This window comes from Pararge aegeria, chromosome 26 (genome assembly GCF_905163445.1).
Source record: "Pararge aegeria chromosome 26, ilParAegt1.1, whole genome shotgun sequence".
Classification (NCBI taxonomy): Eukaryota; Metazoa; Arthropoda; class Insecta; order Lepidoptera; family Nymphalidae; genus Pararge; species Pararge aegeria.
In genome coordinates this window covers 3947893-3963881 of record NC_053205.1, presented here as the reverse complement: position 1 = coordinate 3963881, position 15989 = coordinate 3947893, and the positions used below count along the sequence as shown (strand labels likewise).

General features: G+C 41.6%; 1 protein-coding gene across 3 annotated transcripts in view; it reads left to right on the top strand.

Annotated features, from left to right (window-relative positions):
• Positions 1 to 15685, top strand: part of LOC120635287 — a 31145-nt gene extending 15460 nt beyond the window's left edge. For all 3 annotated transcript variants that reach the window (XM_039906258.1, XM_039906255.1, XM_039906256.1), the window contains 2 exons: positions 13042 to 13201; positions 13646 to 15685. In XM_039906258.1, the coding sequence (XP_039762192.1) occupies positions 13042 to 13201; positions 13646 to 15220 (1735 nt within the window). In that variant the 3' untranslated portion in view covers positions 15221 to 15685. The remainder of the gene's footprint in view (positions 1 to 13041; positions 13202 to 13645) is intronic.
• Positions 15686 to 15989: the final 304 nt, after the last annotated feature.

Sequence of the window (15989 nt, the reverse complement as noted above, 5' to 3'; positions counted from 1 at the left end):
TGTACACGAGACGTACTAAACTGGCATAAAAGACACTTGTAACCTGTATACGAGACGTACTAAACTCGCATAAAAGACACTTGTAACCTGCATACGAGGCGTACTAAACTCGCATAAAAGACACTTGCAACCTGCATACGAGACGTACTAAACTCGCATAAAAGACACTTGCAACCTGCATACGAGACGTACTAAACTCGCATAAAAGACACTTGTAACCTGTATACGAGACGTACTAAACTCGCATAAAAGACACTTGCAACCTGCATACGAGACGTACTAAACTCGCATAAAAGACACTTGTAACCTGTATACGAGACGTACTAAACTCGCATAAAAGACACTTGCAATCTGGATACGAGGCGTACTAAACTCACATAAAAGACACTTGTAACCTGCATACGAGGCGTACTAAACTCGCATAAAAGACACTTGCAACCTGCATACGAGACGTACTAAACTCGCATAAAAGACACTTGCAACCTGTATACGAGACGTACTAAACTCGCATAAAAGACACTTGTAACCTGCATACGAGGCGTACTAAACTCGCATAAAGGACACTTGCAACTTGCATACGAGACGTACTAAACTCGCATAAAAGACACTTGTAACCTGTACACGAGACGTACTAAACTGGCATAAAAGACACTTGTAACCTGTATACGAGACGTACTAAACTCGCATAAAAGACACTTGTAACCTGCATACGAGACGTACTAAACTCGCATAAAAGACACATGCAACCTGCATACGAGACGTACTAAACTGGCATAAAAGACACTTGTAACCTGTATACGAGACGTACTAAACTCGCATAAAAGACACTTGTAACCTGCATACGAGGCGTACTAAACTCGCACAAAAGACACTTGCAACCTGCATACGAGACGTACTAAACTCGCATAAAAGACACTTGCAACCTGCATACGAGACGTACTAAACTCGCATAAAAGACACTTGTAACCTGTATACGAGACGTACTAAACTCGCATAAAAGACACTTGCAACCTGCATACGAGACGTACTAAACTCGCATAAAAGACACTTGTAACCTGTATACGAGACGTACTAAACTCGCATAAAAGACACTTGCAATCTGGATACGAGGCGTACTAAACTCGCATAAAAGACACTTGTAACCTGCATACGAGGCGTACTAAACTCGCATAATAGACACTTGCAACCTGCATACGAGACGTACTAAACTCGCATAAAAGACACTTGCAACCTGTATACGAGACGTACTAAACTCGCATAAAAGACACTTGTAACCTGCATACGAGGCGTACTAAACTCGCATAAAAGACACTTGCAACCTGCATACGAGACGTACTAAACTCGCATAAAAGACACTTGCAACCTGCATACGAGACGTACTAAACTCGCATAAAAGACACTTGTAACCTGCATACGAGACGTACTAAACTCGCATAAAGGACACTTGCAACTTGCATACGAGACGTGCTAAACTCGCATAAAAGACACTTGTAACCTGTACACGAGACGTACTAAACTGGCATAAAAGACACTTGTAACCTGTATACGAGACGTACTAAACTCGCATAAAAGACACTTGTAACCTGCATACGAGACGTACTAAACTCGCATAAAAGACACATGCAACCTGCATACGAGACGTACTAAACTCGCATAAAAGACACATGCAACCTGCATATGTGACGTACTAAACTCGCATAAAAGACACTTGCAACCTGCATACGAGACGTACTAAACTCGCATAAAAGACACTTGCAACCTGTATACGAGGCGTACTAAACTCGCATAAAAGACACTTGTAACCTGCATACGAGGCGTACTAAACTCGCATAAAAGACACTTGCAACCTGCATACGAGGCGTACTAAATTCGCATAAAATACACTTGCAACCTGCATACGAGACGTACTAAACTCGCATAAAAGACACTTGCAACCTGCATACGAGACGTACTAAACTCGCATAAAAGACACTTGTAACCTGTATACGAGACGTACTAAACTCGCATAAAGGACACTTGCAACTTGCATACGAGACGTACTAAACTCGCATAAAAGACACTTGTAACCTGTACACGAGACGTACTAAACTGGCATAAAAGACACTTGTAACCTGTATACGAGACGTACTAAACTCGCATAAAAGACACTTGTAACCTGCATACGAGACGTACTAAACTCGCATAAAAGACACTTGTAACCTGCATACGAGTCGTACTAAACTTGCATAAAAGACACTTGTAACCTGCATACGAGACTTACTAAACTCGCATAAAAGACACATGCAACCTGCATATGTGACGTACTAAAATCGCATAAAAGACACTTGCAACCTGCATACGAGACGTACTAAACTCGCATAAAAGACACTTGCAACCTGTACACGAGACGTACTAAACTGGCATAAAAGACACTTGTAACCTGCATACGAGACGTACTAAACTCGCATAAAAGACACTTGTAACCTGCATACGAGACGTACTAAACTCGCATAAAAGACACATGCAACCTGCATACGAGACGTACTAAACTCGCATAAAAGACACTTGCAACCTGTATACGAGGCGTACTAAACTCGCATAAAAGACACTTGTAACCTGCATACGAGGCGTACTAAACTCGCATAAAAGACACTTGCAACCTGCATACGAGGCGTACTAAATTCGCATAAAAGACACTTGCAACCTGCATACGAGACGTACTAAACTCGCATAAAAGACACTTGCAACCTGCATACGAGACGTACTAAACTCGCATAAAAGACACTTGTAACCTGCATACGAGACGTACTAAACTCGCATAAAAGACACTTGTAACCTGCATACGAGACGTACTAAACTCGCATAAAAGACACTTGTAACCTGCATACGAGTCGTACTAAACCAGCATAAAAGACACTTGTAACCTGCATACGAGACTTACTAAACTCGCATAAAAGACACATGCAACCTGCATATGTGACGTACTAAAATCGCATAAAAGACACTTGCAACCTGCATACGAGACGTACTAAACTCGCATAAAAGACACTTGCAACCTGTATACGAGGCGTACTAAACTCGCATAAAATACACTTGTAACCTGCATACGAGGCGTACTAAACTCGCATAAAAGACACTTGCAACCTGCATACGAGACGTACTAAACTCGCATAAAAGACACTTGCAACCTGGATACGAGGCGTACTAAACTCGCATAAAAGACACTTGCAACCTGTATACGAGGCGTACTAAACTCGCATAAAAGACACTTGTAACCTGCATACGAGGCGTACTAAACTCGCATAAAAGACACTTGCAACCTGCATACGAGACGTACTAAACTCGCATAAAAGACACTTGCAACCTGCATACGAGACGTACTAAACTTGCATAAAAGACACTTGTAACCTGCATACGAGACTTACTAAACTCGCATAAAAGACACATGCAACCTGCATATGTGACGTACTAAACTCGCATAAAAGACACTTGCAATCTGGATACGAGGCGTACTAAACTCTCATAAAAGACACTTGTAACCTGCATACGATGCGTACTAAACTCGCATAAAAGACACTTGCAACCTGCATACGAGACGTACTAAACTCGCATAAAAGACACTTGCAACCTGTATACGAGACGTACTAAACTCGCATAAAAGACACTTGTAACCTGCATACGAGGCGTACTAAACTCGCATAAAGGACACTTGCAACTTGCATACGAGACGTACTAAACTCGCATAAAAGACACTTGTAACCTGTACACGAGACGTACTAAACTGGCATAAAAGACACTTGTAACCTGTATACGAGACGTACTAAACTCGCATAAAAGACACTTGCAACCTGCATACGAGACGTACTAAACTCGCATAAAAGACACTTGCAACCTGTATACGAGACGTACTAAACTCGCATAAAAGACACTTGTAACCTGCATACGAGGCGTACTAAACTCGCATAAAAGACACTTGCAACCTGCATACGAGACGTACTAAACTCGCATAAAAGACACTTGCAACCTGCATACGAGACGTACTAAACTCGCATAAAAGACACTTGTAACCTGTATACGAGACGTACTAAACTCGCATAAAGGACACTTGCAACTTGCATACGAGACGTACTAAACTCGCATAAAAGACACTTGTAACCTGTACACGAGACGTACTAAACTGGCATAAAAGACACTTGTAACCTGTATACGAGACGTACTAAACTCGCATAAAAGACACTTGTAACCTGCATACGAGGCGTACTAAACTCGCATAAAAGACACTTGCAACCTGCATACGAGACGTACTAAACTCGCATAAAAGACACTTGCAACCTGCATACGAGACGTACTAAACTCGCATAAAAGACACTTGTAACCTGTATACGAGACGTACTAAACTCGCATAAAAGACACTTGCAACCTGCATACGAGACGTACTAAACTCGCATAAAAGACACTTGTAACCTGTATACGAGACGTACTAAACTCGCATAAAAGACACTTGCAATCTGGATACGAGGCGTACTAAACTCACATAAAAGACACTTGTAACCTGCATACGAGGCGTACTAAACTCGCATAAAAGACACTTGCAACCTGCATACGAGACGTACTAAACTCGCATAAAAGACACTTGCAACCTGTATACGAGACGTACTAAACTCGCATAAAAGACACTTGTAACCTGCATACGAGGCGTACTAAACTCGCATAAAGGACACTTGCAACTTGCATACGAGACGTACTAAACTCGCATAAAAGACACTTGTAACCTGTACACGAGACGTACTAAACTGGCATAAAAGACACTTGTAACCTGTATACGAGACGTACTAAACTCGCATAAAAGACACTTGTAACCTGCATACGAGACGTACTAAACTCGCATAAAAGACACATGCAACCTGCATACGAGACGTACTAAACTGGCATAAAAGACACTTGTAACCTGTATACGAGACGTACTAAACTCGCATAAAAGACACTTGTAACCTGCATACGAGGCGTACTAAACTCGCACAAAAGACACTTGCAACCTGCATACGAGACGTACTAAACTCGCATAAAAGACACTTGCAACCTGCATACGAGACGTACTAAACTCGCATAAAAGACACTTGTAACCTGTATACGAGACGTACTAAACTCGCATAAAAGACACTTGCAACCTGCATACGAGACGTACTAAACTCGCATAAAAGACACTTGTAACCTGTATACGAGACGTACTAAACTCGCATAAAAGACACTTGCAATCTGGATACGAGGCGTACTAAACTCGCATAAAAGACACTTGTAACCTGCATACGAGGCGTACTAAACTCGCATAATAGACACTTGCAACCTGCATACGAGACGTACTAAACTCGCATAAAAGACACTTGCAACCTGTATACGAGACGTACTAAACTCGCATAAAAGACACTTGTAACCTGCATACGAGGCGTACTAAACTCGCATAAAAGACACTTGCAACCTGCATACGAGACGTACTAAACTCGCATAAAAGACACTTGCAACCTGCATACGAGACGTACTAAACTCGCATAAAAGACACTTGTAACCTGGATACGAGACGTACTAAACTCGCATAAAGGACACTTGCAACTTGCATACGAGACGTGCTAAACTCGCATAAAAGACACTTGTAACCTGTACACGAGACGTACTAAACTGGCATAAAAGACACTTGTAACCTGTATACGAGACGTACTAAACTCGCATAAAAGACACTTGTAACCTGCATACGAGACGTACTAAACTCGCATAAAAGACACATGCAACCTGCATACGAGACGTACTAAACTCGCATAAAAGACACATGCAACCTGCATATGTGACGTACTAAACTCGCATAAAAGACACTTGCAACCTGCATACGAGACGTACTAAACTCGCATAAAAGACACTTGCAACCTGTATACGAGGCGTACTAAACTCGCATAAAAGACACTTGTAACCTGCATACGAGGCGTACTAAACTCGCATAAAAGACACTTGCAACCTGCATACGAGGCGTACTAAATTCGCATAAAATACACTTGCAACCTGCATACGAGACGTACTAAACTCGCATAAAAGACACTTGCAACCTGCATACGAGACGTACTAAACTCGCATAAAAGACACTTGTAACCTGTATACGAGACGTACTAAACTCGCATAAAGGACACTTGCAACTTGCATACGAGACGTACTAAACTCGCATAAAAGACACTTGTAACCTGTACACGAGACGTACTAAACTGGCATAAAAGACACTTGTAACCTGTATACGAGACGTACTAAACTCGCATAAAAGACACTTGTAACCTGCATACGAGACGTACTAAACTCGCATAAAAGACACTTGTAACCTGCATACGAGTCGTACTAAACTTGCATAAAAGACACTTGTAACCTGCATACGAGACTTACTAAACTCGCATAAAAGACACATGCAACCTGCATATGTGACGTACTAAAATCGCATAAAAGACACTTGCAACCTGCATACGAGACGTACTAAACTCGCATAAAAGACACTTGCAACCTGTATACGAGGCGTACTAAACTCGCATAAAAGACACTTGTAACCTGCATACGAGGCGTACTAAACTCGCATAAAAGACACTTGCAACCTGCATACGAGACGTACTAAACTCGCATAAAAGACACTTGCAACCTGTACACGAGACGTACTAAACTGGCATAAAAGACACTTGTAACCTGCATACGAGACGTACTAAACTCGCATAAAAGACACTTGTAACCTGCATACGAGACGTACTAAACTCGCATAAAAGACACATGCAACCTGCATACGAGACGTACTAAACTCGCATAAAAGACACATGCAACCTGCATATGTGACGTACTAAACTCGCATAAAAGACACTTGCAACCTGCATACGAGACGTACTAAACTCGCATAAAAGACACTTGCAACCTGTATACGAGGCGTACTAAACTCGCATAAAAGACACTTGTAACCTGCATACGAGGCGTACCAAACTCGCATAAAAGACACTTGCAACCTGCATACGAGACGTACTAAACTCGCATAAAAGACACTTGCAACCTGCATACAAGACGTACTAAACTCGCATAAAAGACACTTGTAACCTGTATACGAGACGTACTAAACTCGCATAAAAGACACTTGCAACCTGCATACGAGACGTACTAAACTCGCATAAAAGACACTTGTAACCTTTATACGAGACGTACTAAACTCGCATAAAAGACACTAGCAACCTGCATACGAGACGTACTAAACTCGCATAAAAGACACTTGCAACCTGCATACGAGACGTACTAAACTCGCATAAAAGACACTTGTAACCTGCATACGAGACGTACTAAACTCGCATAAAAGACACTTGTAACCTGCATACGAGGCGTACTAAACTCGCATAAAAGACACTTGCAACCTGCATACGAGACGTACTAAACTCGCATAAAAGACACTTGCAACCTGCATACGAGACGTACTAAACTTGCATAAAAGACACTTGTAACCTGCATACGAGACTTACTAAACTCGCATAAAAGACACATGCAACCTGCATATGTGACGTACTAAAATCGCATAAAAGACACTTGCAACCTGCATACGAGACGTACTAAACTCGCATAAAAGACACTTGCAACCTGTATACGAGGCGTACTAAACTCGCATAAAAGACACTTGCAACCTGCATACGAGACGTACTAAACTCGCATAAAAGACACTTGCAACCTGGATACGAGGCGTACTAAACTCGCATAAAAAACACTTGTAACCTGCATACGAGACTTACTAAACTCGCATAAAAGACACTTGCAACCTGTATACGAGGCGTACTAAACTCGCATAAAAGACACTTGCAACCTGGATACGAGGCGTACTAAACTCGCATAAAAGACACTTGCAACCTGGATACGAGGCGTACTAAACTCGCATAAAAGACACTTTTAACCTGCATACGAGACGTAGTAAACTCGCATAAAAGACACTTGTAACCTGCATACGAGACGTACTAAACTCGCATAAAAGACACTTGCAACCTGTACACGAGACGTACTAAACTGGCATAAAAGACACTTGTAACCTGCATACGAGACGTACTAAACTCGCATAAAAGACACTTGTAACCTGCATACGAGACGTACTAAACTCGCATAAAAGACACTTGCAACCTGGATACGAGGCGTACTAAACTCGCATAAAAGACACTTGCAACCTGCATACGAGACGTACTAAACTCGCATAAAAAACACATGCCACCTGCATACGAGACGTACTAAACTCGCATAAAAGACACTTGTAACCAGCATACGAGACGTACTAAACTCGCATAAAAGACACTTGTAACCTGCATACGAGACTTCCTAAACTCGCATAAAAGACACTTGCAACCTGTATACGAGACGTACTAAACTCGCATAAAAGACACTTGCAACCTGGATACGAGGCGTACTAAACTCGCATAAAAGACACTTGCAACCTGGTTACGAGGCGTACTAAACTCGCATAAAAGACACTTGCAACCTGCATACGAGACGTACTAAACTCGCATTAAAGACACATGCCATCTGCATACGAGACGTACTAAACTCGCATAAAAGACACTTGCAACTTGTATTCGAGGCGTACTAAACTCGCATAAAAGACACTTGTAACCTGCATACGAGGCGTACTAAACTCGCATAAAAGACACTTGCAACCTGCATACGAGACGTACTAAACTCGCATAAAAGACACTTGCAACCTGGATACGAGGCGTACTAAACTCGCATAAAAAACACTTGTAACCTGCATACGAGACTTACTAAACTCGCATAAAAGACACTTGCAACCTGTATACGAGGCGTACTAAACTCGCATAAAAGACACTTGCAACCTGGATACGAGGCGTACTAAACTCGCATAAAAGACACTTGCAACCTGGATACGAGGCGTACTAAACTCGCATAAAAGACACTTGTAACCTGCATACGAGACGTACTAAACTCGCATAAAAGACACTTGTAACCTGCATACGAGACGTACTAAACTCGCATAAAAGACACTTTTAACCTGCATACGAGACGTAGTAAACTCGCATAAAAGACACTTGTAACCTGCATACGAGACGTACTAAACTCGCATAAAAGACACTTGTAACCTGCATACGAGACTTACTAAACTCGCATAAAAGACACTTGCAACCTGTATACGAGGCGTACTAAACTCGCATAAAAGACACTTGCAACCTGGATACGAGGCGTACTAAACTCGCATAAAAGACACTTGCAACCTGCATACGAGACGTACTAAACTCGCATAAAAAACACATGCCACCTGCATACGAGACGTACTAAACTCGCATAAAAGACACTTGTAACCAGCATACGAGACGTACTAAACTCGCATAAAAGACACTTGTAACCTGCATACGAGACTTACTAAACTCGCATAAAAGACACTTGCAACCTGGATACGAGGCGTACTAAACTCGCATAAAAGACACTTGCAACCTGGTTACGAGGCGTACTAAACTCGCATAAAAGACACTTGCAACCTGCATACGAGACGTACTAAACTCGCATTAAAGACACATGCCATCTGCATACGAGACGTACTAAACTCGCATAAAAGACACTTGTAACCTGCATACGAGACTTACTAAACTCGCATAAAAGACACTTGCAACCTGTATACGAGGCGTACTAAACTCGCATAAAAGACACTTGCAACCTGGATACGAGGCGTACTAAACTCGCATAAAAGACACTTGCAACCTGGATACGAGGCGTACTAAACTCGCATAAAAGACACTTGCAACCTGCATACGAGACGTACTAAACTCGCATAAAAGACACATGCCACCTGCATACGAGACGTACTAAACTCGCATAAAAGACACTTGCGACCTATATACGAGACGTACTAAACTCGCATAAAAGACACTTGCAACCTGGATACGAGGCGTACTAAACTCGCATAAAAGACACTTGCAACCTGGATACGAGGCGTACTAAACTCGCATAAAAGACACTTGTAACCTGCATACGAGACGTACTAAACTCGCATAAAAGACACTTGTAACCTGCATACGAGACGTACTAAACTCGCATAAAAGACACTTTTAACCTGCATACGAGACGTAGTAAACTCGCATAAAAGACACTTGTAACCTGCATACGAGACGTACTAAACTCGCATAAAAGACACTTGTAACCTGCATACGAGACGTACTAAACTCGCATAAAAGACACTTGCAACCTGCATACGAGACGTACTAAACTTGCATAAAAGACACTTGTAACCTGCATACGAGACTTACTAAACTCGCATAAAAGACACATGCAACCTGCATATGTGACGTACTAAAATCGCATAAAAGACACTTGCAACCTGCATACGAGACGTACTAAACTCGCATAAAAGACACTTGCAACCTGTATACGAGGCGTACTAAACTCGCATAAAAGACACTTGCAACCTGCATACGAGACGTACTAAACTCGCATAAAAGACACTTGCAACCTGGATACGAGGCGTACTAAACTCGCATAAAAAACACTTGTAACCTGCATACGAGACTTACTAAACTCGCATAAAAGACACTTGCAACCTGTATACGAGGCGTACTAAACTCGCATAAAAGACACTTGCAACCTGGATACGAGGCGTACTAAACTCGCATAAAAGACACTTGCAACCTGGATACGAGGCGTACTAAACTCGCATAAAAGACACTTTTAACCTGCATACGAGACGTAGTAAACTCGCATAAAAGACACTTGTAACCTGCATACGAGACGTACTAAACTCGCATAAAAGACACTTGCAACCTGTACACGAGACGTACTAAACTGGCATAAAAGACACTTGTAACCTGCATACGAGACGTACTAAACTCGCATAAAAGACACTTGTAACCTGCATACGAGACGTACTAAACTCGCATAAAAGACACTTGCAACCTGGATACGAGGCGTACTAAACTCGCATAAAAGACACTTGCAACCTGCATACGAGACGTACTAAACTCGCATAAAAAACACATGCCACCTGCATACGAGACGTACTAAACTCGCATAAAAGACACTTGTAACCAGCATACGAGACGTACTAAACTCGCATAAAAGACACTTGTAACCTGCATACGAGACTTCCTAAACTCGCATAAAAGACACTTGCAACCTGTATACGAGACGTACTAAACTCGCATAAAAGACACTTGCAACCTGGATACGAGGCGTACTAAACTCGCATAAAAGACACTTGCAACCTGGTTACGAGGCGTACTAAACTCGCATAAAAGACACTTGCAACCTGCATACGAGACGTACTAAACTCGCATTAAAGACACATGCCATCTGCATACGAGACGTACTAAACTCGCATAAAAGACACTTGCAACTTGTATTCGAGGCGTACTAAACTCGCATAAAAGACACTTGTAACCTGCATACGAGGCGTACTAAACTCGCATAAAAGACACTTGCAACCTGCATACGAGACGTACTAAACTCGCATAAAAGACACTTGCAACCTGGATACGAGGCGTACTAAACTCGCATAAAAAACACTTGTAACCTGCATACGAGACTTACTAAACTCGCATAAAAGACACTTGCAACCTGTATACGAGGCGTACTAAACTCGCATAAAAGACACTTGCAACCTGGATACGAGGCGTACTAAACTCGCATAAAAGACACTTGCAACCTGGATACGAGGCGTACTAAACTCGCATAAAAGACACTTGTAACCTGCATACGAGACGTACTAAACTCGCATAAAAGACACTTGTAACCTGCATACGAGACGTACTAAACTCGCATAAAAGACACTTGTAACCTGCATACGAGACGTACTAAACTCGCATAAAAGACACTTGTAACCTGCATACGAGACGTACTAAACTCGCATAAAAGACACTTGTAACCTGCATACGAGACTTACTAAACTCGCATAAAAGACACTTGCAACCTGTATACGAGGCGTACTAAACTCGCATAAAAGACACTTGCAACCTGGATACGAGGCGTACTAAACTCGCATAAAAGACACTTGCAACCTGCATACGAGACGTACTAAACTCGCATAAAAAACACATGCCACCTGCATACGAGACGTACTAAACTCGCATAAAAGACACTTGTAACCAGCATACGAGACGTACTAAACTCGCATAAAAGACACTTGTAACCTGCATACGAGACTTACTAAACTCGCATAAAAGACACTTGCAACCTGGATACGAGGCGTACTAAACTCGCATAAAAGACACTTGCAACCTGGTTACGAGGCGTACTAAACTCGCATAAAAGACACTTGCAACCTGCATACGAGACGTACTAAACTCGCATTAAAGACACATGCCATCTGCATACGAGACGTACTAAACTCGCATAAAAGACACTTGTAACCTGCATACGAGACTTACTAAACTCGCATAAAAGACACTTGCAACCTGTATACGAGGCGTACTAAACTCGCATAAAAGACACTTGCAACCTGGATACGAGGCGTACTAAACTCGCATAAAAGACACTTGCAACCTGGATACGAGGCGTACTAAACTCGCATAAAAGACACTTGCAACCTGCATACGAGACGTACTAAACTCGCATAAAAGACACATGCCACCTGCATACGAGACGTACTAAACTCGCATAAAAGACACTTGCGACCTATATACGAGACGTACTAAACTCGCATAAAAGACACTTGCTACCTATATTCGAGACGTACTAAACTCGCATAAAAGACGCTTGCAACCTGCATACGAGACGTACTAAACTTGAATAAAAGACACTTGTAACCTGCATACGAGACGTACTAAACTAGCATAAAAGATACTTGCGACCTATATACGAGACGTACTAAACTCGCATAAAAGACACTTGCTACCTATATACGAGACGTACTAAACTCGCATAAAAGACACATGCCACCTGCATACGACAGGTCGCAAGTGTCTTTTATGCGAGTTAAGTACGAGGATGTCCATTGGCGTGCATAGAGTTTTGATATCCAGTTTGCATAAAAAAGGAAGGCTTATTTTGCCAAATACCTTAAAAGCCTTAAACTTATACCGTTTGCAGTGAGTCGGTGACGTCAGCAGTGGAGTCGACCCACACGATGCTGTGTAGACAGCAAACCGAGTTGCTGATCTTAATGTCAAGGGCGTCGTCAGCTTTGCTTGGCAACGTGCCCTGGCTTCGCGGGGACGTCACTTACGAATGCCACAACGACAATCTGATGGTTAGTGGTCATGCTCCTTACGATTAATAATCACCTTACTGTTACCACAAGGCGTAGGTCACCTCACATTATGATAAGGATTCAGGCCGTAGTCCACCACACTGGTCAAGTGCGGATTGGTGGACTTCGCACGCCTTTGAGACCACTGTGGAGAACTCAGAGGTATTCAGGTTTCCTCACCATGTTTTCCTTCACCGTTAAAGCTGGTGATATTTAATTGTATGAATCGCTCATAACTTTACTTGTATTTACCAAAGATGGCCTGTAAGAGATTTTCTTGCTGCAATAAGGCCGGCTTTGTATGCCCCCAATTTTCTATTATGTTTTGTCTGAAAAAATAATAGAAATAGTTTTTTTTTTGTAGGAACATTTGTCTATAAGACAACTAGAATGTCAACTCGTTATAATCCTTTTTTAATATACTTCTTTTTTCTACATTTACAGAAAATCCACCATGCATTCTTAGTCGTCCAATCGACGCTGTTAAAGCACATAGCAATGGCTCATCACATGCCATCAGCGAATACACTGAAGCATATATACAAGAACCACAATGAACGCATATACTGGATCCACAACGTACTCATACACCATTTAATCCAAGAGTTCAAGGAAAACTACGAGTCTCTTGAAAGAATGTATAGGCTACTAAAGAACTATGGTGCCAAAGATAGTGCAAGTGCGATGAAAAAACCCGGTTCCGCCATCAACGATACCTGGCTCTACTCAGATGTCCACACGGGGATAGCTAGATCGTGTCTAGAACTCAAATTAGCTATAGACAAGTGTAGCAACCTAGACATGTTCCTTGATTCATGTGCGTTGAACAAACAGGAATTGGATTTGGATGTACTCGATAGAGATATCGATGAAATTATAGAGAACATCACTAAATGCTTATCGACAGTACAAAGCTCTCAAATAAGACTCAAGAAGATGCTCAATAAAGTTCGGGTTGAAGAAGATAATGTCCAGGAAGCTGAAGAAGATGAAGAAGTGTCTATTGTTAAAATAGAAGATAGAGATCCCGAAATAAAAGATGAAGTTTTCTATTGCGTCAAAACAGACGACGAGGTTGTCACATCACCTGTTGGTGATATTTTGACGGGACCGGGGAAGAAAGAGAAGGAGAATTCCAAAGTTGTGCTAACAGAATTAAAGAGGAAGCTAGTCAAACGGGAGGATTTGATGAGAGAAAGAGAGAGGCAGGCGCTAGCAAAAACAATGCCAGAATTACAGAATGTACCGGAGTTTCCGAGGCAGATTCCCGAAGAGTTCTCCGAGCGGAAAGGTTTCATATCCAAATTGGTAAGGAAGAGAAAACCAGTTAAACTGTTCAAGCAATATAAAATCAGTAGACACTTCAGAATGCGGAAGAAATATGAGAAGTTTAATGTTAAAATACTAAAATACGAAGACGATGGTGCATTACCAAGCAACGTTGTCGAAGCGAATGGAAAATGTGATATAAAAAGTGTTTATTTATCAATAACCAAAGTTCATTACGGCTACGATATAACAATATGGCGTAAATGTGCATTCGGAGAACTAAATTTCCGTCCGGACGATAGAAAAGATTTTCTGTCCAGCGGGCGTTCCGAATGCTCGAGCATGGTAGAGGACAGTACAGAGAGCAGAAATGTTAGCAACAACGTGATAGTGCGACAAAAGAAAATAAGTCACATGAACGACTTTAAATTTTCCAAAAAGGATCTCGAATTGTCGCCTTCATCATCCGAAACCGATTTGGAACTTATGCATAACGAAAAAGTAGCATTACTAGATGACATAAGGCGCCACAGAGTCGCGAGGAAAAAGAACGTTCCCGCCAAAAGGGCATCCGTAGACAATGTAGATGAAAGTCTCAAGCCCATAGAGTATAGTTTCGGCACAGGCATGGCTATGGCGTCTGTTTTACAAGTTAACAGTAAACCCAAAACGCCTTATATGTTGCAAGAGGAAGTTTTTATTGGGGACGGAGAGGTTTCTAATGACAGCGGAAACGATGAAGATGCTTAGAAATCAGGCAAGACATGTCCACACAGGACAGGCCACAAAATGTCGCTTTAATAGATAATAATTGTCACAGAGCCGAGAATAATGTTCCCGCTAAAAGGGCTTCCATAGACAAATTAGTCTTGTGTCTCTTAGGTCTACACCAGTCTGTACAGTCGGTTAAATGACAGTTTCTAAAGCCATCGGAAACTATGTGGATTAATAAAAGTAATAGACAAGGACTTTCACGTCACAGAGTAGCCATAGACATTGAGATAACAAAAATGTCGCCTCGATGACAAGATGTCACAGTCACTAGAAAACAACGTTCCCGCCAAAATTACGCATACATAGAACATTTTCATTTAAGTTAGATTCTAATCACAGTGGAATATATGCTGATTTTACCGCCATAGAGTAGCCATAGACATTTGACTGTTTCAAATCGTATACTCTACGTTCTGTTTAGAAATATACTGTGATATTTTGGCAGCTAGTTTGTTTAAAAATAAAAACTGTTGGTCTGACATGTGTTAGTCGGTCATATAACAAAATTATAAACTGTTGAAATTACTTTGTAATAGCGCAATATGGGTTATATAAAATATTGTGAACGGTTGCCGGTTGGACTTCTTATCTTATATCTTTAAACAGGCAATTCTATATATATAATTGGAATCTCGGAATCGGCTCCAACGATTTTCATGAAATTTAGTATACAGGCGGTTTCGGGGGCGATAAATCTATCTAGCTAGGATTCAGTTTTAGAAAATGTCATTTTATTTGTGTTTTC